At 43.8% G+C, this 22,951-nt stretch overlaps 1 protein-coding gene across 2 annotated transcripts in view; it reads left to right on the top strand.

Moving 5' to 3' along the window:
* The window catches only part of DENND5B (DENN domain containing 5B), a 198,461-nt gene extending 183,160 nt beyond the window's left edge, over positions 1–15,301 (top strand). For both annotated transcript variants that reach the window (XM_082257218.1, XM_082257217.1), the window contains 3 exons: positions 1,337–1,463; positions 6,531–6,705; positions 14,640–15,301. In XM_082257218.1, the coding sequence (XP_082113344.1) occupies positions 1,337–1,463; positions 6,531–6,705; positions 14,640–14,823 (486 nt within the window). In that variant the 3' untranslated portion in view covers positions 14,824–15,301. The remainder of the gene's footprint in view (positions 1–1,336; positions 1,464–6,530; positions 6,706–14,639) is intronic.
* Positions 15,302–22,951: the final 7,650 nt, after the last annotated feature.

The raw sequence follows: 22,951 nt of genomic DNA, 5'->3' as shown, positions 1-22,951 counted from the left end.
AGGGTGTAAAATATGAATGTGTGTTAGACATTGTGTGACCCTTAACTGCAGTAAAAGGAAATGTGCAGAAAAGTCTCGTTATGCAATTCCCTATTTAGAAAAAAAACCTTCCTGGCCTGAAAACGCCAGTCGTCTTAGACTCTGGATTAACCTACTTGCGGTGTGCTTACTAATTGCTCCGACCCTCTGTCCCATTTTTTTTTCTAAATCTGTTTTGTAGTCTGTTTTATCCCTGCTAAAATAATATTCTGGGGGGGGGGGGGTGCTTTTGTAATATAGCATAAGATAGGTAAGAGTTGGGGAGGGAAGAGGGCAAGAATGGTGGTAAGATGGCAATTAAACGAGCGAGAAAAAGACATGGTAGTTGAACAGTGCATGGATGGGAAAAGGCAGACTGGGCAGGGTGAACCATGGAATAGGACAGCGAGATTTGGCAGTGGAGGGCAAAAAGGGCAATGAGACTGGGCATTGCTGGGCAGAGAGGAGGATAACGAGGCTGAGCAGAGAGGACAATGCAGAGGGAGGATGCACACTGCAGGATGGAGGGAAGAGGGGAGTGCGCGCTGCAGGATGGAGGGAAGAGGGGAGTGCGTGCTGCAGGATGGAGGGAAGAGGGGAGTACGCGCTGCAGGATGGAGAGAACGGGGGAGTGCGTGCCGCGGGATGGAGGGAAGGGGAGAGTGCGCGCCGCAGGATGCAGGGAAGGGGAGAGTGCGCGCCGCAGGATGCAGGGAAGGGGAGAGTGCGCGCCGCAGGATGCAGGGAAGGGGAGAGTGCGCGCCGCAGGATGGAGGGAAGGGGAGAGTGCGCGCCGCAGGATGGAGGGAAGGGGAGAGTGCACGCCGCAGGATGGAGGGAAGGGGAGAGTGCACGCTGCAGGATGGCGGGGGAGGAGAGAGTGGGCGCTCTGCAGGACGGCAGGAGGAGAGAGTGGGCGCTCTGCAGGACGGCGGGAGGAGAGAGTGGGCGCTCTGCAGGACGGCGGGAGGAGAGAGTGGGCACTCTGCAGGACGGCGGGAGGAGAGAGTGGTCGCTCTGCTGGACGGAGGGTGGAGTATGAGATTTGTATCCTGTTTTGTGCTGAATCCAGTTTCTCACAGTGAAAGGATTTCAAATGTGGTCAGGACAGTAGGAGAGAGAAATGAAATTGGTATACAGAAAACAGACCAGTTGTACACAGCAGTGTAATCATGACTAAATGTCCTCTGTTATGTCATTGCCGAGCTACAGAAAGCTCCCTTCCTTGTCAGCTGCTGTTTTCCATTGCAGGCCTGCTGCACTAATCCACATTAGCAGCACCTCTTTAAAGCTTCTTATGTGATTTGTTTCCCTGCAGAGAGGCAGTTTAACCATCCTGCTCTGCGGAGAAAATGGCCTCGTTTCAGCCTTGGAGCAAGTCTTCCATCATGGATTTAAAACGGCCCGCATTTTCCACAAGAGCATCTTCATCTGGGACTTCATAGGTAAAATCAGTGGCTCATCCTTCTCCAACTGTAACACTACTCTTCTTGTGATCATCTTCTCCAAACAGCTGCCCTGAATGCAATTGTCAGGTCCATGTTATTTCACCTTGACTGTGTTTGATTGACAGCATGAATGATTGTGTGTATGTGGGAGCAGCTAAGCTATCAGTCAGCGTAATCTCATTACTCCAATTACAGGCTACATTTTGTAAACTCCATACCCTGGGGAGCTGTATAAAAACATCCATGCTTAAAGGTTATTGTAAAAAAAAAAAATGGTTTATACTTATTTGCTCTGTGCAATTGTTTTGCACAGAGTGGCCCTGAACCTCCTTTTCTTAGGTCCCCCACCGTTGCTCCTGGTTCTTCCTTTTTGGCAAGTGCCCACCATAGGAAATCACATTCTATTGCTTGCTCCCAAGTCCCGCTACCTGCGTCTATAGACAGACAGCGGGGCTTGACCCTGCTCCCTTGTCACTGGCTTTGATTGACCAAAGTGGGAGCCAATGGCAAGGAATGCATTGAGGTAAAAAAAAAAAAAATGTTTAGGCTTTAGAAAAGGCATGTCTAACCTGCCGGCCGAATGCGGCCCGGAGCCGCAGGAAATGCGGCCCACCGGCCACGGAACTCCAGACAGTCTCCCGCCTTTACGATTTTTTTTGTTTTCTTCTTGTGGTTTCTGCCAGGCAAGGGGCATGACCGCAGCGGCCAGCCGCTATTTAGTTAACTGCGCTGATGCATTCTGGGAGTTGTAGTCCACGGCCGTACTACATCTCCCGGTGGTTGGAGACTTAAGAGCAGCGCAGCCAGCCAGCCAGGAAACTACAACTCCCAGATCTTGGCGACAGGCAGAGGCAGAGAGCGCTAGGGAGTCAGGACATATGTGACTTGATTGACTCAGGCTGCGGGGCTGAGCAGTGGCAATTTTACTTGACGACCCCAGGACAGGAGCATCAACCCGCCCCCCAGGACTGGAGGAGGCCGTGCAGGGACCTGCTGAGCTGGCAGCTGCCATTGCTGAGGTGAGACCCTGACACCCCCAGCTGACCCCCTCATCCCATCTATATAACCCCCATTTATCCTGCCCCAGTGCCCACCCAGTAACCTCAAAATAGCCCTCAACACTGTGGGTCCTGCTGGCCAGAAGAAGTAAACTCTGTATACTGATTCCATTTCATTTGGTCATCCTCTAGTTGTGTTAAATTAGTGTGGGGGGGGGGGGGCGCGTCGGTGTGGGAAGGACGCGGCGGTGTTTTATTACTCCTATACCTTAACTGTAGTATATATTTTATATGCGGCCGAGAAAATTTCTCTACACTCAATGTGGCCCAGAGAAGCCAAAAGGTTGGACACCCATGGTTTAGAACCACTTTAACCACTTCAATACAGGGCAATTTCACCCCCTTCCTGCCCAGGCCAATTTTCAGCTTTCAGTACTTTGGGCTGCAATGATGGGGTGGCACTGATATACAGCACTGATGGGCGGCACTGAAAGGCAGCACTGGTTGGCCTCAGTGATAGGCACAGCCTGGTGTCACTGATGGGCACAGAGTGGCATCCCTGATAGGCACTGTTGGGGCTGCATTGTAATCAGGGCACTGATGATGACCTTTACATGTATTCCCTCTGAGAAGGTGCCGCTTATCGGCCCTCTTCACCTCACACTCTGCCAGTGTGAGAGGAAAAGCTGATAAACGTGATTGGACACAGCCGATCACATTTGTAAAGGGTTGCGGCTCTTTGCCGAAATCAGCATAAAAACAGTGCTGTGTATACTAAACATAGTAGAAAGCAAATACAGATATTGGAGATTTCATGCAAGCATGGTGTTGTCACGTGTGTTAGGTCGGCCCAACAGGTTTCGTCATATTTGACATCGGGGGCAGCGCTGTTTTTATGATCTTCATGTGAGTAGTCCTGCACTTTTAATTTTAATAAATGTGTTTTATGGATTCACACTGTGTGGGCATATTTGTTTTGATCTTGTACCATCATCATGGCCATATAGGAACTAGAGTCATTATGTGGATCAGATGTAGCCACCTGGGTAATACTAGGATATTGTTTGCAGGCCTACCTGACTGCATTATAGAGTCCATAGATTCTGGTAAGAGTCCATCTTACTACTGCTGATGGCACACGTGGTAAATATAGAAGCTTTCTGACACGCCCCATTACACATCGGTGGATGTCACTTTTGATTGGGACTGTTGCTTTCATCTATGCACATTTTAAACTGACTTATAATATGGCTTGTATTACTATTAACGTAGCAGAGTTTTGTTTATTTTTGTCATTAAGAACCCTTTTGGTCTCTCCCTTTTCAAAAATGTTCCTGTAAACATTTTTAAAAGCTTTAATCTTTCCATGCAGGATGTCCTGTGCTGAGGGAGAGCTTATCCTGGTTTCCTTTTTTTGACAGCTAGCAGGGGACACTGCTTCCAGACTGGGCTATTGCTAACCAATGGTGTTACTGATCATGTGATCACTAGGTCAATAGGCTTGGAGGTTCATTAACAAAATAATTATTCAGCATGCAGATGATACTATAGCCTCTAGATGGCAACGGGCAATGTATTTAATACTGTAATTGTCAGATACAATTACTGTTAACATATATTGGAAAAAAAAAAAACTTAGTGTTTTTTTTTTTTGTTTTTGTTTTGAACATTTTTGTCCCTTTTTGTCAATAAAAATAACAAAGCAGGATATTTATTTTATAACCGATTACCAAATAAAAGCTTCATATAAACTCTGGGCTGCCTTTATAAGTACCCATGTAGTAGAGGCCTCTGCACTGCATGAAATAAATGCTCACTTGGCCAGTGTAAAAGTGGAGGGAATAAGTACAGATACCTCTTACTCCCACAGTCAGTGCTCTTCTCCACTGTGATGGATCAGATGATGATCCATGTCCAAGGATGGTCACTAGTCTCCCGTAGAATGGATGACTGCTGGTCCTGCATTGTACCAGCCAGGCAGTAACGTGAAGCTGTTTTGGGGACCAGTGACTCAGAGTATGAAGCCTGTTCTTCCTCCATAGTCAAATGAGCATTTAACCGGTGTTAACCCAACTGCATTGTTACATTTAAAAGTAGCCTGGAGTTGCGCTTTAAATGTAAAATTATAAAGGTATGCAAACTAGTCAGAGTTATTATCAAGATAATCAACCCATATTCAGCGCTGCTAAATGTGGTCTGGCTTTCTGGGCTTTAATGATCTGTAGTCTCAAAGAGGGTAAAGAAACCTTGTCTTTATAAACTCTGGGCCATTCAGCAAGAGATTACTCACTTACCTCTCTATTCTTGGCCCTCTTGAAGAGCTATGGCTGCCTCTGCAAATCCATCACTTGGCATCTGTCAGCTGCCTGATCCTCTGCTGTATGCTGTGCTTCCTCCTGCCGCTACAGTTCATGGTAATGCTGTAGCTGCTGGCTGGGGACCAGGTGTTCCAAACAAGCGGAAGTGTTGGGTTCCAGCTACAGCGCAAGACTTTGTCTTTTAAAGGACGCTAAGAAAAGGATTTTGCAGGGAGTGCAATATTCCTACTTTCTTTCTTGTCCATTGAGAGACACAGGTATGCATGTAGTATTTTACTGGTGTCCAATCCTCCTGTAGGAGGCAGTATAAGCTGACAGTGTAAGACTTCCTGTGTTCCTCAAAGAACTTCAAGAAAACAATTTTACTGGGAGTTCAAAAATCATAATTTTTAAGGAGCAAGTGTACATGAAAAACATTCTTCCACAGTCGACTCCCTTAAAACAACTTGCAAAAATTGTTAATAAAAGAACAGTCTTTTATTCTCCTTCTGCTTTCTGGCACAGAAAGTTTACATGCAATGCTTAATGTGCCCTCAGGATAGGCAAGACAGTATATGCAAGAGGAGGAAAATGACATGGATCTCTTCAGGTTTAGAATACAGTTGTGTACTCCAGAATCCATAACAGCTGCTATGAACTGGATGGACTTTTTTGCAACCAGACTAACTGTTCTTTTTACGTTTTTAGGTTTCTGCTGCCCCCTGCAGGCAGTTTAAATGGTTGTCCTAATTCAACCCTTTAACGAAAGAACTTTAAAATGTCAGACATCTGCCGTCTTCCTGATGACTAATAGCAAGTCCCAGTTTGACATTTTATTAAATGTCACTTTTTTCTGAGATCCAGAAAAGGCAGTCTGTTCCTTTGTCCCTCTCTGTCAAATGGCAGTGTAGTTCGCGCGTCAGACATTTATGCTTTTTCAGCTTCGGCTCTCTTGTGGTGTTGAAAATTTAGTGTTTACCACTTACAATCCCGTTCCACCTAGACGGTGAGCTGTGATGGATTGTTAAGGCTAAACTTTGATTAAGCTTACTTTGATTTTACTGCACACTGTGTATTTGAGGGTTCGGCATGTCCGATAGAACCTTCCTCATTTCTTGGCTGGAGGATTTCCAGGATCAACTCCCCTTTCCTTACTAACCTTACTGTCCCTGGGCCGCCCCTTTCATTAATAGGATTTCATGTCATCCAATCAATGAGGCTCAGTATCATATGTGGTTGTTACCTAGATTGGTCTGCATGCAAATACAGCCTGCCTAGGAATGTTCATTCCTCCAAACCTAAAACTGATTAGCACAACATTTTTTTAATTGCAAAACTCCTCCCAAGAGCCAGCCCATTGCTTGAATTGGGGTTCTTTAGAGGAGTATTGGAGTAGAATGCTGAGATTTTCTTTCAGGAAGCTATGTACAGCACCCTGCCAACCCCTCCCACCAGCTATAATCTGCCTGCATGAAATGAAAGCACGGAACCCACTTCACTGGGTCGAAAATAAGGTATGCAGTTAAAATGGAATGGTTTTAAAACTATTAAAAACTTTTATTACCATGTTGATGTGGGTTGAGGGAGGAAACCCAAGAAGGCAAAATATAAACAGAATAAACTTCAGCTTTAAAAAAAGATCTGTTTGATATTGATTTATCTGTGTGTCGTCTTTTTTTTTTTTTTTTTTTTTTTTTTTACATTCATTCTATGAGCCATTCCTTTCAAAGTGCCATTAAACAAAAGCGACTGATGTGCTTTTTACACAGAAAAGGCCGTGGCTTACTTTGAAACTACTGATCAATTCGGGGATGGCGAGGAAGACCAGCTTCTTCAACTATCATCATACAGAACATTCTGTCACTACGTTAACTCCATTGTAGCTGCCCCCAGAAATATTGGCAAGGATGGGAAGTTTCAGCTGTTGGTGTGCTTGGGAGCGAGGTGAGCTGGTGTATAAGTTGGGGGGGGGATTAAATTTATTCTATACAATGCAAAAGAAGCTTTGCAACACATATCTTTCCAGATAAGAGGGCTTGGTCATAAAATCTATTAGAAATATGGGTGTCTTATTGATTTTTGATTAGAAAGGGATGGGTTTAAAATTCAAGTGTGGTCCAAATTGCCATTGGGAGTGATGGGTAGAGTCAACTTATCTAAAATGGTTCTCCTTCCCAAAGTACTCTACGTTGTGTGGCACTCTCCTATTTATCTACCACTCAAGTTTTTTAAGCAGATGGAATCACTCCTTAAAGCTTTTGTTTGGGGTTCTAACCGGCATAAAATTTCCTGGCGCAAGCTTAAGAATCCCACAAACCTGGGGGGGGGGGGGGGGTGGCCCGGTGGCCCTACCGGACTTCAATCTGTATTATATAGCTGCGCAGTTGTCTCAGTTATTCCATATAGATAAGACAGATAGGGGGCGTTTTCTGATTTTGCTGTGTCCTGGGTGGGCTCACGGGGGGCACTGGAGCTTGTCCGCTACCACCTCCCAGATTTGGCTATAATGGTACAGGATGGATCTAGGGCATAGGGGCTCCTCCGAGCCTCTGACACTCCCTTACTCGTCATCCTTAGGGGTGTCGGAGGCTCGGAGGAGCCCCTATGCACTCAAGACTTGCTGGGAGCGGAGTGTGGGGGCTATGGAGGACGAGGAGTGGGAGGATGCCCTGGAGACAAGTCGTTGTGTGTTGCCGAAGCTGTCAGGCCACTTGACCCAGACCTTTATACTCCACCAGGCCTACCTTACCCCCTTAGACTGACGAAATATAACCCCGACCTGGTCCCCTCTTGCCCTATTTGCGGAGACCCTGAGGCCTCCTTTTTTCATCTACTATGGAGCTGTCCCCAACTGCAGGTTCTATGGCGACGGATTGTCCCTTTCCTCCATGACAAAATGGGATCTCCTCTACAGCTCTCCCCTAAGGCGTGCCTCCTGGGGGTTTACCCGGATGCAAAGATGCCCAAATCCACTAGAACAGGGATTCCCAAACTACGGCCCTGCAGCTGCTGCAGAACTACACATCCCATGAGGCATTGTAAATCTCTGACATTCACATACATGACTAGGCATTATGGGAATTGTAGTTCCTGAACAACTGGAGGGCCGTAGTTTGGGAATCCCTGCACTATAATATTCCTTCAGGAAACATTGTTTGTTGCACGTAAACCGATAGCCAGACAGTGGATGAGGACCACTCCCCCTACCTTTGGGCTCTGGATTAAAGAAATAAACAGTATCCTCCCTTTTCATAAAATTCTATACAAACACAGGGGATGTCCTCAAAAGTTCAACAAAATCTGGGACAGATGGGTGCAATGTCCGGATACGGGCCAGTAGCACTGTATAATCCCGTCCCTTGATGGTCATGTCCACTATTGTTCATATAACCGACTGCATGTTGCTCAGCTATTTTCCTGCCTTATGTGCTTGTACAGTTTTTATATGTTCTCTTGGTTAGTTTTTTGTACCTTTGCAAAATAAGAACAAGGAAAAAATTTCAGTGTATATTTTATTTTTGTATTGTACCAAACTTTCAATAAAACTCACGGTTTTTAAAAAAAAAAAAAGTATGGGTTTCTGCATAGCCAACATAGGCTGTGACTTTGGCTTAGGGCTACTAGGAGCAGCATACAGCTAACCACACGTGATGGTTTGTCTGTAATGTAGTCCCCTGTATTAAAAAGGTTCTAAACTGCTGCCCTGACTACTGTCCTCGACACAGAGCATTTGTATTGGTGGATTAGGACACATTTACCACTCTGCGTTGCAAGAATGCACGGCAACGCGCAGTACAGTTGCAGCTCCATTTATTTAAATGGCATCCCAACACTCAAAGGCATTGCACAGAAGTTGCAGTAAAGAGCGTGCCCATCTATTTTAATAGGCTTCCTTAATACAGTGCATGTTCACACATTTCATAAGGGAAATTGGGCTCATAATGTGCAATGTATTATAAGTCCACCTTGGTTCTCTACACCTGGAATCAAACTAGTCAGTAGTGACTCTAGGAATACTGACTCAAAGTGGGCAGCCTTTCTCTTGTAGATGTTTTGGCCCCTCAGCATTGTCCTATATCTGGCACCCCCCCCCCCCCCCCCAACTTTAAAATGTAAAAACACCCACAAAAAAATTGTAATGTTTTCAAGAATATGTTTTGCACAAATTTCACAGCCCCCCATCACAGTGCCCCTTGCAGTCTGCCCTTCGTCTCTCTAATCACAGTTCCCCCTTTTGCACTCTCTGCCTCCCCTGCACAGTCCTACCTTCAGCATAGATAGATAGCTAATATTAGCAATGTGTTTGAGTAAGAGATTGGAGACTTGCTAAAGGAGATATTCAGAGACTGCGGACATGATACAGGAGATGCTCAGAGACTGCAGACATGGTACAGTAGATGGTCAGAGACTGCAGACATGATACAGGAGATGCTCAGAAATTGCAGACATGATACAGTAGATGGTCAGACTGCAGACGTGATAGAGTAGATGGTCAGAGACTGCAGACGTGATACAGGAGATGGTCAGAGATTGCAGATATGATACAGGAGATGCTCAGAGACTGCAGACATGATAAAGGAGATGGTCAGAGACTGCAGACATAATACAGTAGATCGTCAGAGACTACAGACATGATACAGGAGATGGTCAGAGACTGCAGACATGATACAGAAGATGGCCAGAGACTGCAGACATGATACAGAAGATGGCCAGAGACTGCAGACATGATACAGGAGATGGTCAGAGACTACAGACATGATACAGGAGATGCTCAGAGACCGAGGACATGATAGAAGATAGAAGAGCACTAGGGGGGCCGGAGAGCGCAGACGAAGCAGAGAGCACTGGAGGAGCTGAAGGGCACGGTGGGGGGGGGGGGGTGACTGGAGAGAATTAAGAGGGGGTTTGGAAAGCATTGTAGGGGGTTGGAAGGTGCAGGGGGTGGAGAGCACTGGGGGGGACAGGGAGCACTTAGGGGGCGAGCAGGGAAAACCAGGGGGTGGAGAGTACTGGGGGGGGACAGGGAGCACTTGGGGTGGTGGGCAAGGAAAATCAGGGGGGTGGAGAGCACTGGGGGGGGACAGGGATTACTTGGGGGGCGAGCAAGGAAAACCAGGGGGTGGAGAGCACTGGGGGGGACAGGGAGCACTTGGGGGGCGGGCAGGGAAAACCAGGAGGGTGGAGAGCACTGGGGGGGACAGGGAGCACTTGGGGGGCGGGCAGGGAAAACCAGGAGGGTGGAGAGCACTGGGGGGGACAGGGAGCACTTGGGGGCGGGCAAGGAAAACCAGGGGGTGGAGAGCACTGGGGGGGACAGGGAGCACTGGAGGGGGTTAAGAACACTGGGGGGCCACCAAAAGAAGTTGTATAGGAGGGGGATGGGGCATATAGATGAATTGATCTTTCCCTATTCTTTCTGCAGGAGGGAGAGGAGGAGAATCAGTTATTCAGCAGGCAGCTGCAGGAAGAATAGAGAAAGATGAATTCCTCTATATGCAGCAGCCCCATCCCCCCTCCTATCCAGCACACACACGTGGGCAATGGGCAATCACCTTCTTCCCGCCGAGGCTCCGCCCCCTTCTTCCCGCCAAGGCTCCGCCCCCTTATAAATGCCGCGGCTCCGCCACCTTATTACCGCCACGGCTCCGCCTCCCGCTAGCAGCACGGACTGAAGGAGCTGCCACTGCAGCTGCCTTCACACTGCGGGATCTGTCTGAACACACCGGGCAGGACACCGGCTGACACCCCCCAGTGAGTGGCACCCGGGGCGGGCCGCCCCCCCCATTGGTACGCCACTGTCCCTCAGCCTGGACACGCCTTATGTGGATGTCACAAATGCTTTGATGAAGGGGTGCTATGCAACCCTGAAATCTTGCATGCCACACCTTGCAATGTGATGCAATGAAACTTAGGGCTCTTTCACACGGTCCGCCTCCGTAGGCCGATCCGTGTTGCTCAGCGGGGATCGATCCGTGATCCCCGCTGAGCCGGCGGATGACAGCTCCGTCTCCACTTGCAGAGCGGAGAGGGAGGTGTCTCAGCCCCCGCTGCCCTCTATGGGGGATCGGATGAGAGCGGACCACCTACTACCGATTACTGAACGGATGGAAAAATAGGGTTTCCATCCATCCAGATTTCACGGACAGGATCGGATGCGGATGGCAGCGGGTGTCAGCGGAGGTGTCTCAGCTGACATCCGCTGCCCCATAGAGCTGCATGGAGGATCCGATCAGATCCGCCTAAAAAACTGACAGGCGGATCTGATTGGATCGCCCGTGTGAAAGAGCCCTAAAGTAAATAAAACTTTAACTTGGTGAGAAGATGACGCATTATGAGCCTTGTGTGGCTGTGACATTTGAATATGTTACTACAATGCTATGTTTAGCCAGGCTAATTATTTAGGAGTGGGGTGGTATAGAAAGGCCAAAAGTATCAATCAATTTTTTTTTTTTTCATGTTATCTAACATTTAGTAATGAGGGTTGCCATACAAAAGGTAAATTCGTCTGCATTTGTCCAGTTCAGCTTCTAAATTGTATTGATTAAAAGAAAAGTAATTTTTTCAGAAAAAAATGGATTGCCTTGTGCGCCATTTAAGGCAAAACCGACTCCTCTGGGAACGGCCAGCATTTCAGATAGGGGGGGAAATTGGATCGAATCCTTTGACCAACATATCTCCCTATTATTACTTAATAATTAAAGCTGTGGATGTCATTAATTCTGGGAGAAAATAAACTAGTCATAGTTTTAAAGAAACCTGGGCAGCACAAGAGAACATATGGTGCAAACAGATCACATAATCAGAGGTAACCTAGCCTTTAGTGAAAACCTTTATCAAAATGATCAGCAAATCTAGAACTAGAGTAGGTTGACTTTTCCTGTAATGATCAAACTTTCAATGCCCTCTTCCACCTCTCAAGCCTCCCTGTTAGTCCTCAAGTTCACCTTTAAAAAAATAAATGCACATATTTTTGGAGGAAAAAAATGTGCATGCATTTTATTTTTCCATAGGAGATTGCAAAGCATTACACCCACAATCATTGGATCACGGGTGCATAGCCAGGCTCCTGCAGACTCCTTTTTCCAACTAATGGGCTCAGTTGGAGAGCTGGAGGAAGTGTCCGCGGACGAAGAGTATGGCAATCGCCACACTTGTGATACATTGAAAACTACAAGTCCGTCTTCTGCATTGCCAGACAGGACTTGTATTTTATTCATTTACAGATCTCCATTTTCAAAAGTGACAGTGTATACGTGGGAAAAAACCCCAGCACGCTGTCACCTGAGGGCAGGGGGACTGCTTGGCAACATGTTACACCCTAAATACAGGTGTAACATGTTGCAATAGGTGGTGTTAGGCAGGAGATGGATCAAGCTTTATTTTTTCAGCAAAAATCAAGATTTGCATATAAATGCCTATCCTTGATACGACCAGGTTTGACAGGTTTTCTTTACATTCCATTATTAAATATGACTGTACCTTTATCCTGTAATTTAAGGAATTTATCATCAATTTGTTAATCATGTGACTAATGTTAAGGTATTGGTCACGTAACCTCTGCCAAATGGGCCTGTGATGGACTTGACCATCAGTAGATACATATTCGCCAGCACACCAAGGATCTTGCAAAAGCAGTCCAAAAACTTTAATCCAAATAAGATCACATCAGAAAAATATAGTGCAACGTTTCGGAGCCGCACAGGACCCCTTCGTCATGCATGTTGCACTATATTTTTCTGATGTGATCTTATTTGTAATAAAGTTTTTGGACTGCTTTTGCAAGATCCTTGGTGTGCTGGCGAATATCTATCTGCTTGTAACCGATCCAGTTGCCAACTGGTGATCGCTTCAGCACCCAGTACACATGAGCCTACAAACCAGGAATGTTTGCGATAGGAATATGAACTTTACTGAACTTGACCATCAAACTTTTTGAAAACCAATGATCATTACCTCAGGATTGGTCACATGGCCAGACACCGTAAGGAAGAAGATCTCTCTGAATTAAAGTATATCTAAAGCCAAAACATTTTTTACATTTTGGATCGAGTAGGGAAGTTCATATTTTTGCCATCTGTGTCTCCGTGGTGAGTTTTCCCTTCACTTCCCTGTCTATTGACTCAACAGGAAGTGAAAGAATATCTTTCCAATGTGAGGCATATGCTATCTTAGACAGCTGTCATGGGAATGAGTGTCGCCATTTGCATATTTCCCTTCTATTCCTGTTTTGGTGGCGGCTCAAAATTTTGGATATGTCCGCACTATTTCCTGTGACATTGGGGGTCAGTATAATTGGAACGAGTGATATGGACAGCAATAAAAATCTGACAGCAGTCTTAACCTCTCAACCACTCTATCCATTTTAAAAAATGTAATTACAGTTTAAATATAAAGGTGAGTTTTTATGTGTACTGTTTAAAATCGATTAGGCATCATTTACACTGGCACTCCTTTGTTTAGCCTTTTGAAATGCAAGAGAAGCTCTCTGGGAAGTAAAAACAAATTGTCTTAGAGATCACTTTTTCCTGTGTTTAGTTGTTACTGCCTTAAAGTGGGGTTTATCACGTTTATATGCATTTTAGAGTTTCTAATTGGACCCCGGATGCTCAGAATTCTATTTTCTCTAAGCCCCCCTTCACACCAGGGCGACTTCATGTGAAAGTCACACCCTGTTGTCGGCAATGGAACTGTTGAAATCGGTGTAACACCGACTTTGCGGTGCCGCATGGATTTAAAAGAAAGGTTCCCTCACTATTTTTTGCGATTTTAGGTGCGACTTGCATAGACATCTGTGCATGAAGTCACACAGATGTCAGTCAAGTCACACCTGAAGTCGCACTGACTTGTGGCTTTGAAATCTCAAGAGTGAAGTTGCCTGATTTCAAAGTCTGATTCTGTGTTAACGGGGTAAACACAGCTGAACTGACCGCACCTAAAAGCAGGTACACACAATGTGAATGACACCTTTGAAAAATCATTACATGCATTTAGAAATGTCCTCTAGACCCATGTAAATGCAAGTTTGGCAGTGCCAGTGTGAATGAGGCCATGTGGTGGTCATACATGCATTGATTATATTTTCTGATCAATGTGCAGTTTGATCAAATTGACAATCATTTAGGCATAACTTACCTTCACATCTATTTAGTTTGACTATTTTGAGTGATTATCGACTGTTGCATGAACCGGCAGCACTAGGATGCTTTAATAGGATTTATATAACGCTAACAGTTGCGCTGTGCTTTACAATGCAAAGGGAGTACAGTTACAATACAATAAAATACAAGAGGGTTAGGAGGGCCCTGCTCATAAGAGCTTCCAATCTAATAGGTTGGGGTAAGTGGTACAAAAGGGTATAATTCTGGAGGATGAGCTGATGGAAGTGATAAAAGTTTAGTCAGTTGGAGGCCTGAAAAGCATCCCTGAAGAGGTGAATTTTCAGGGATTGTTTAAAGACAGCCAGAGTAGGAGATAGCCAGACAGATTGGGGTAGGGAGTTCCAGAGCATGGGAGGGAAGGGCTCTGGAGAAGTCCTGGAGATGAGCATGGGAGGAGGAGACAAGGGATTTAAATGTAATTAATTTTTTGGATCAGAATATGAGATTGCATATTGAAAACAGATGCAATTGATAATTTAAGAACATATCTTCCAGCTATGGATTTAAAATCATTCCTATGTATGTCATATTGACCCAATGGGTTGTGCCCTGCTGATCAATTATTTCTATTGGGAGAGATCAAACTGAAAATCATTTATTGAAGCATGTATGGCCACCATTAGGGTGGTGATTTCTCTTTTAAATGTTTTCTTTAACTGAATATATTTGTAAACTGCTTAGTGGTATTTTCATTCCACGTGTTCTGACTTTGTCTTTTAGGGATCATTTGCTTTCCCAGTGGATTCCCCTTCTGGCTGAATGCCCCACGATCGTTCGGATGTACGAGGAGACGGCGCTGCTACGGGATAACATGATGGTCAATTCTCTGGTCCGAGTGCTGCAAACTCTTCAAGACTTCAACATCGTCCTGGAGAGTTCCCTCACCAAAGGAGTCGACGTGTAGATCTACTTCTTGGACGCTGTACAATATTGTTCTCTTTCCCTCTGGGGTTTATTTTTTTGTTGCATTTCCTAGAACTCTGGCCTGTGCCGAAGTGTTCCGAAGTGGAGCACTGGACTTGGTAGCGAATCACTGGAAGCCAAAATGCGTTAGCATGAGTCAGGCTCTGAATCATGGCATACATTGTCACTTACAGTAAATTTGAATCAGATATTTAGTACAATAGAGTATTTTCCTGTCTCGTGTGTAAATACGACTGTAGTTTTTTAAAGATTCTGACTATATCAGGTAGGTTTACTTAGTAATTTTTTTTTTTTTTTTTCAGAAACTGTAGAAATACGTTGTTTTCTGCCTATCAAAGGTGCTTTGGTTTGTCAAATAAGCAGGTAGATGCTCATTTGTTTCCATTGCATTAGACATTCTGAGCCGAATAAATCACCTGATAGCGGCAGTAACTGTCTTGGAAGGTGACGCAGTATTCGGGGGGGGGGAGACTTTATCAGATGCTGAACAGTCATAAATAGATGTCACATGCAAATGTTTTTCCGTTCTGGGTGCAGTGGAGGGAGGGTTAGAAACTATATATTTTTTTTTATTGTATTATTGTCACTATTATGAAGATTTTATCCCACTTCCTGTTTCTTGTGGCACCAGTCTTTAACACAAAGTAAGTGAAATCTCCCAAACAGGAACATGGAAATAAATTGGGAAAAATTGGCTTTACATTCCCTTTGAGCCAGAATAGAGACTTCTTTTGTGATGTCTCCACTTTTAAGTGGCCCCTCTCATGATCTGTGACTAAAATTGTCCATACACTGTTCACATTTTGTCTGGTTCTTGATGACCTGCCCTAAATTCACTTTTTGGGTTGCCCCTGTCAGCCACCTCCTATCCAGCTTCTCTTGATTGAAAAAGCTAGGCTGAAAATTGTCAGCCAAGCAGCAGCTGCATCCAATCAGGTGCAGCCGCTGTATGGGTATTTTGACAGCTGATGGGGTCCGCTGTGAAAATATAATAGCTGCAGCAACAGATTTGTGTATCTGTGCTGTGTAGCATGGATGGAGGAATGGTTTTTTTTTTTCGGTCAATCCGCAGGCTAAATGGGGGAAAAAAATATGTTTATGGCCAGCCTAATGCCAAGTTTCTTAATGACCGTCTCCGCTCAGAGTGACTCCCTTTTGTGAAGTTACTGATTTTCCATTCAGTTCATTGGTTGCTCTCTCAGGAAGTCTAACCCATAAAACATTCACCTATGTGAGGTCATCGACCTGTTCACTGGCATTCATTAGCCGCATTCCCATGAATACTGATTCACCTGGCAAGTGTTTGCCACTGTCACTAATTTCAGGTGCTAATTAAATACCCAACTCCACCAGGAACTGGTTTCTTACTGCTGGGAATTGGAATCCCCACCTTGTTTCTTAAATCTCAAGGACACTAGAGTGCAGATCCATCCCATATTAATTACAAATCTTGCTGAAACTCTGCAGCCAAATGATTGAGGTTTCCCGTTCATACAGATTTTGTTTTATTAAAATGTATGTCCAGCCAAATTTTTTAGGGTGAAGTTAATGGGATTATATTTTGTCTTTCTTGGCCCTCCCTACCCCTCATTAACACACTAATACCATTATATATAAAACCTTAGCATTCTTATTGCATACCTTATTTTAGACTTGGTAACATCATCACTGTGCTTCTCTATGCAATGCAGGCAGATCACGACGGTGGGAGGGTCTGCAGGGTGCTGTACATAGCTTCCTGAAAACATCCCAGCAGCCTGTCTCAGTATTTCTCTCAAGACCCCAAATACAAGCAGTGGGCTGGCTTTTGGGAAGAGTCATGCATAAATCAAAATACCTTGATGGGCAGTCCTAGACTGACTGCATTTGCAGGCAGACCGCCCTTGGTGACACCCACATGTGATGTGAGCCTCTGTGATAAAGAGCAGTGGTCTTCAAACTGTGGCCCTTTGCTTGCTTTTATCTAGCCCTTGGGGTGCTATTTTATTCACTGACACAAGGACACAATTCCTCCCAATGGCACCAAAGATGGGGAACAGTTCCTCCCAATGACACCAACAATGGGGCCCATTGACACCACTGATGGAGCATAATTCCTCCCAATGGCACCACTGATGGAGCACAATTCCTCCCAATGGCACCAATGATGGGGCACAATTCCTCCCAATGACACCGACAATAGCTCCCAATTACCTCAACAATGGGGCCCAGTGGCACCAATGATGGGGCACAGTTCCTCCCAATGACACCAACAAAGGGACCCAATGACACCATTGATGGAGCACAATTCCTCCCAATGGCATTGATAAGGGGGGCACAATTCCTCCCAATGACACCAAAAATGGCTCCCAATGACATCAATAATGGGGCTCAGTGACACCAATGGTGGGGCACAACTCCTCCCAATGACACCAACAATGGGTCCCAAGGGCACCAATGAAGGGGCACAATTCATCCCACTGACACCAATAATGAGGGATTGTTTATTCCCACAGACGCTGGGACATTTTGTAGTCCTGATGGCCACAGTCCGGCCCCCCCTAAAAACTGGAGGACAGTCAACCAGCCCTTCGTTTAGCAAGTTTGGCGACACCTGATCTAGAGGATGGACTCCAGTCTAACGGATAAAAGGGGCGGGCTAGGGACAGTCAGGCTGGGGAGGAAAGGCTAGATGATTGTGGATGTCCTTTAGCCAGAAAAAGAGGCTGTCGCTATCTGGCTTGCTATAGCTTATAATGCACACTCTCGTTTGCAGTGAAATCTGAGAAAGCAATTTCAGTACAGGAGAGGATGAGGAAAAATCTGTCAGCAGTAAAAACCAACAGGGGTTCAAACCCTCACCCACTACATCCAAAGCTAAAAAAGTTTGTTGGCTGGACATACACTTTAATATAGACAAAAAATGCTGGAGAGTGACACCATCCATATGACTTGTGTGGGAGGGATGGATAAAGCACACTACTGACCTATAGGAACCTGGTGGGGAGATTTAATCCATCACCGTCCACACACATAAAAATCTAGTTTTGGGTGGAGTTGGCATGTAAGCATCTCCTATGGTGTTATTTGCAAAGCATGTCTGAGACATTTATGTATGTACAGTAGGTATGTATGTATGTTGTAAGTACCTCGAAATCCCGAAGAGAACTATTTTCCTAAGTTATATAGCAAGAAACCAGTGCAAGTATTAGTGATGCAGCCGTCTCTGTCCTGATCCATATATATTCTATACATCAATATATATTGTCAGTGGAAGGCATGTTTGTCCAGACAGAAGCATTACCTTTCCTCGTGAATTTAACCGTTTTGGTGACAACATTCCCACACCTTGATGCCATCTCATTTAAAAAAGAACTCCGCTAAGCACCATTCCTGATCTAATGTGACCACACAATGGAAAACTGTTCTCTTGGAAAAGCGACAACCACTTTTGTAAAAAAAAAAAAAAAAAACGTTTTTCATGGTGACCCCATGTTATCAGATTTTGTTGTATGTTTCCTGTGTGTGGTCACTCAGCAAATCTGATAAAAGGGAGCTTTCCCTGCTCTGCTCCTGCATCAGCTATGCTGCTATTTTGTACATTGCAGCATGCACAGGCATGTAGGTAGTGGGTAGCGTCTGGCATATGATCTGCATCCCCACAGCAAGAAAAATGGGTAAAGAGTGCTGAAGGCAAACTGTAAAGCATTGTGTCTTTTCACAGGTATTATTAGGAAGTTTAGTTTAAATACCAATGTGACTTTATATTTTTCCATTATTGCTTTACCATATTTCCATTGTCATATTACATATGAAATTGTAGAGTCTCCCTCTAGTGGTTGTGTGTATCTCGTTGCAATTAGTCACACCACATAGGGAAGGCATTGTTTTCACTAAACCAGATCTGTCTTTTTAGACTTGCATCATGCAAGTGGATAAGCAAGGCACAACCACTATGCAGCACTATGAAGCAGAGCTTTCCTGTGTAATGGGCATTATGTCTGCCCCCATGTCCACAGATAATAGAACTATGCACAGCAATGAGGTTATTACATTGACACACTAATGAGATTACATTAAAATTATTTTATTTACATTTATATCTTTAAAAAAAGTTAGTTTTACAGTTTCCCTTTAATTTGTATTTTTTTATTTACATTTTAAATTGTCCATTTTTATAACCGCACTGGACTTTTCAGGTTCAGTGTAATGGAAACTTGGTATATTATTATAACGCAGTGATCCGTGCGACACGTTCACTGTTCCTTAATGTGGGAAAAATAGCGTTGATTCTGTTAACCAGTAACATTTTGGATGTATTTATAAAAAAATCAAATGTTAGGCTGTTTTCTCTCCAGATTGAATGTTATTCATCATACAGAAAAAGGGAATCCGGAAAATACCACATTATAGGCACTAGATGGAGCTGCCAATCATAGGAGTTAAATACTTATTTACTGTGATTATCAGCACCATCTGGTGACCAAAAGATGGTATTTTTTCTGAACCACTTTATTTTTTTTTATTTTTTTATTATTAATCAACCTGTAGAGGAAATGGAGGTAGAGCATATGCAATTATTTAAAAATACATTGATTTGTGTCTGTCTTCTCCACTTTTGCTACATCCTGTCCAATAACAGCACAGCTTACCTTGAGCTAATAGGCCATGTTCACATTAGTGTGTTTTGGGCACAGCTTTCTGCTTTGATGCAGTTGAATGCTAATGCATGTAAGACGCATCTAAAGTGTACCGGATTGCTCAACAAATGCCAAGGTGCGAATGTGGTCGTAGGAGAACCTTTTTCCTGTGGCTCAAATATAAGCATCTATTCTAGAACATTTTTAGGTGTGTCAACTACGATAAGAATTATTTTTTTTTTTTTTTTTTTTTTAAGTTTTGTATTAAGTGTGAAAGGGTTAGAACCTCTGTTAGGTTTATTTACTGTCTGTATTCTCCCTGTGTGTCCTGGTGACTGTTGTCACTGGTATATAGAAAGTGGTGAGAAATAAAAATATTTTCCTGTTGTCACGTGAACAGGAAGGGAGAAGAAATATTTTATTGGGGAGACGTGTCACCAGAACAGGAAGGGAGAAGAAATATTTTATTGGGGAGACGTGTCCCCAGAACAGGAAGGGAGAAGAAATATTTTATTGGGGAGACATATTGGTGATTTAAGTGGAAACTTCCTCTTACTTTGGAGGGATCTCCATTAACCTGTGTCTCTGGAAGAGGAAGTGAAGGGAAATCTCTCCACTGGGACAAAAAAACGCAAAAACAAATCTGGCAGGAATTTTACCTGTTACTTTTTTATCCAAATGCAGAAAAGCTTTAGATACACTAGAGGCCACATACAGCTCTTGTATTTTTCACCCTTCACAGGTTGATTTTTATTTTTTTTGGAAATCAACATTAAATGTATTTAGACTTTTTTTCTCATTTCTTTTAGAGTATTAATAATTAAATTTGAACTCCAGAAAAAACATGGTCTTGACTCCACCCCCTATAGTTTCCTGCAGGCAACCTGTAATGGGTGGGGCCTGTTGGGTCCCTCCCACAGCTCTTCTCTGCACAGGCTATGTACAGCAGTGATGATGTCCCTACTAATACCTGGGTTTGCAAAGGCATTCGATCCACACAAAGTTTTTTTTTTTTTTTTTTTTTTTTTTTTTTTTTTTTTTTTTTTTTTTTTTTTTTTATCTATTGTGATTTTTGTGGAATATATTTGAATGAAATATTGCATGCCTGAAGTTCAGCTAAAAATCACTTTAATATATGGGAACGTCCCCTCTTAGATAGCGGTCACCAAAGCAGGTGTCCCTATTAGAAGATTTAATTCACCTACTTTTCCCATAACTATAATTTTGAATTCCTAATGCTTTTTATCCCAGCAACAGCTGTCCCCAGGACTTTTAAAGCAGAACTAAACACCACAAACTGAAAACGCTATTTAATTTTTAATATTCAGAGCAACCTCACCCATCCATCCATGTCCCAAGGCTTTATTTTGAAAAACGCCCCCTAACATTTTTGATCGTGACCATCTTTAGTAAGGGCTGATGATTCCTGTAGCATTAACTTCCTGTAATCCATCTGCCCCTAGCTCAGGCTTGCAGGCAGGAGGGTGTGCTTAGCAGAGAAGCCCCTCCTTCCCTCCTCCAGATGAAAGAAAATTGCCCATGAAGATGCCTGGGATGCATGATCATTCTGGCCTAGGCTAGAAACCAGAAAGCAACTGAAGAAATGTTAAAACCATAAAATATAATATACCTTCCTACCTATTTACTAAGAATAGCAGCATAAGGATTAAAATTAAATTTAGTTCCACTTTAAAGATGGGGACTCCTTCCCAGCTACACCATACAGAAATAAAAATGTTCTAACCCTCTCTGCTCTATCCTGAACTAAATACAAATGTTTTGCTCATTGGTAATCTTCCATTATGTATGAAAGGTGCTTAGTACATGGATTCTTTTTTTTAAACTGTAACTATCGAATTCCCGAGGGGAAATGAAATAATCAGAAGTTGCTTCAGGACTTACAGCTTTTTTTTTTTTTTTTGGCTGCGACCTGTCTTGTACAAACTCCTATTTATTCAAATACACTGGGTTGTTTTTTTTTTTTTTGTTAAAGGGTGGAATTTAAAGTATTGCACTACTTGTTACACTTGAGAAAGGGGGCTGTGTTTGTGTGAACTGTATATGTTGGAGTTGTCCTTTTGACATGTACTCCTCTCTCTAATTTTCTTTGTTGCCATTACTGTAGAGGACGCAAAATGCGTCATATTATTAGTCGGCTCCTTGTTAAATAGCTAGTAGCATTGTCTCACATTCATCCGTTTACACTGTGCTTTCTCAAAAAAAAACAGTTCATTAGTACTCGGGAGCATTGCTGGCTGACAGAGCATGCTGGGACTTGTAGTTCACTCAATGCTTCTTACACCTGCAATGGACCAATCAGTTGAGGACACTAACAGAATGTTTCATCGATTTCTGTCTCCTCAAAGGATGCTGGAGGACTCTCTTTTTTCCTAGGAAAGGATTCAGTACATTCATTTTGTCCTTTGGAGCAATACCGTAATCTGTGTATGAATTCATTTCTGCATCTTCATCTAGTGATCTGAACCATGGAAATGTAACCTGGCTTTTCTTTCTCTCATGTGGTACTGGAATTCTTTGAAATTGTTTGTTAGAGAAAAGCTGCTTCTTTTTCCACATCAGTATTAATGTTTCTGTTCTGTATGAATTTTTTTCACACAATTGTCACTTTTTTTTTTTTCAGTATTAAAATGTGTTTTATCTCTTGAGAGTTTCCTTGTCACTACTTTTCATCACATGGCAAACCTGTGAAAGGGATGAACCTGTAAGCGGTTTGGTGAAAGAAAAATGTTAACTTCTTCAATACCGGGCATTTTTACCCCCTTCCTACCCAGGCTAATTTTCAGCTTTCAGCGCTGTCACACTTTGACAATTGCGCGGTCATGCAACACTGTACCCATAAGAAATTTTTATCTTTTTTTTTTTAAACACAAATAGAGCTTTCTTGTGGTGATGTCAACACTGTTTGTTTTTTTTTTAATTATTATTATTTTCTAAACAAAAAAGGACTGAGGCTGCATTTACATGTCGGCTTATAATCGCGGGCAGAACCGCCGCGGTTCCGCCCGCGATTCGGAGATTTATTGCAAATCGCGGGACGCCTAGCGTTGCCCGTTGATTTGCAATAGCCCCCCAAACGCCGAGCGATGTTGCCGCGATTTACGCCCGCCGAATCGCGGCAACATCGCGCAAACAAAATCGCGGGACGCAATACGCTCCAAAAAAGTACAAGAGCTTCTTTGGAGCGTATTGCGTCCCGCGATTTTGTTTGCGCGATGTTGCCGCGATTCGGCGGGCGTAAATCGCGGCAACATCGCTCGGCGTTCGAGGGGCTATTGCAAATCAACGGGCAACGCTAGGCGTCCCGCGATTTGCAATAAATCTCTGAATCGCGGGCGGAACCGCGGCGGTTCTGCCCGCGATTATAAGCTGACATGTGAATGCAGCCTGAATGCTTTTTAAATCAATTTTCGTTTGTTATAAAGTTTTGAAAATAAATAATCTTTCTACATAAATGTAGGCCAAAATGTA

Source organism: Pelophylax lessonae (assembly GCF_965119305.1).
Source record: "Pelophylax lessonae genome assembly, chromosome: 4".
NCBI lineage: Eukaryota > Metazoa > Chordata > Amphibia > Anura > Ranidae > Pelophylax > Pelophylax lessonae.
The sequence above is the reverse complement of the archived record's forward strand: the minus strand, read 5'-3'. Positions and strand labels throughout refer to the sequence as shown.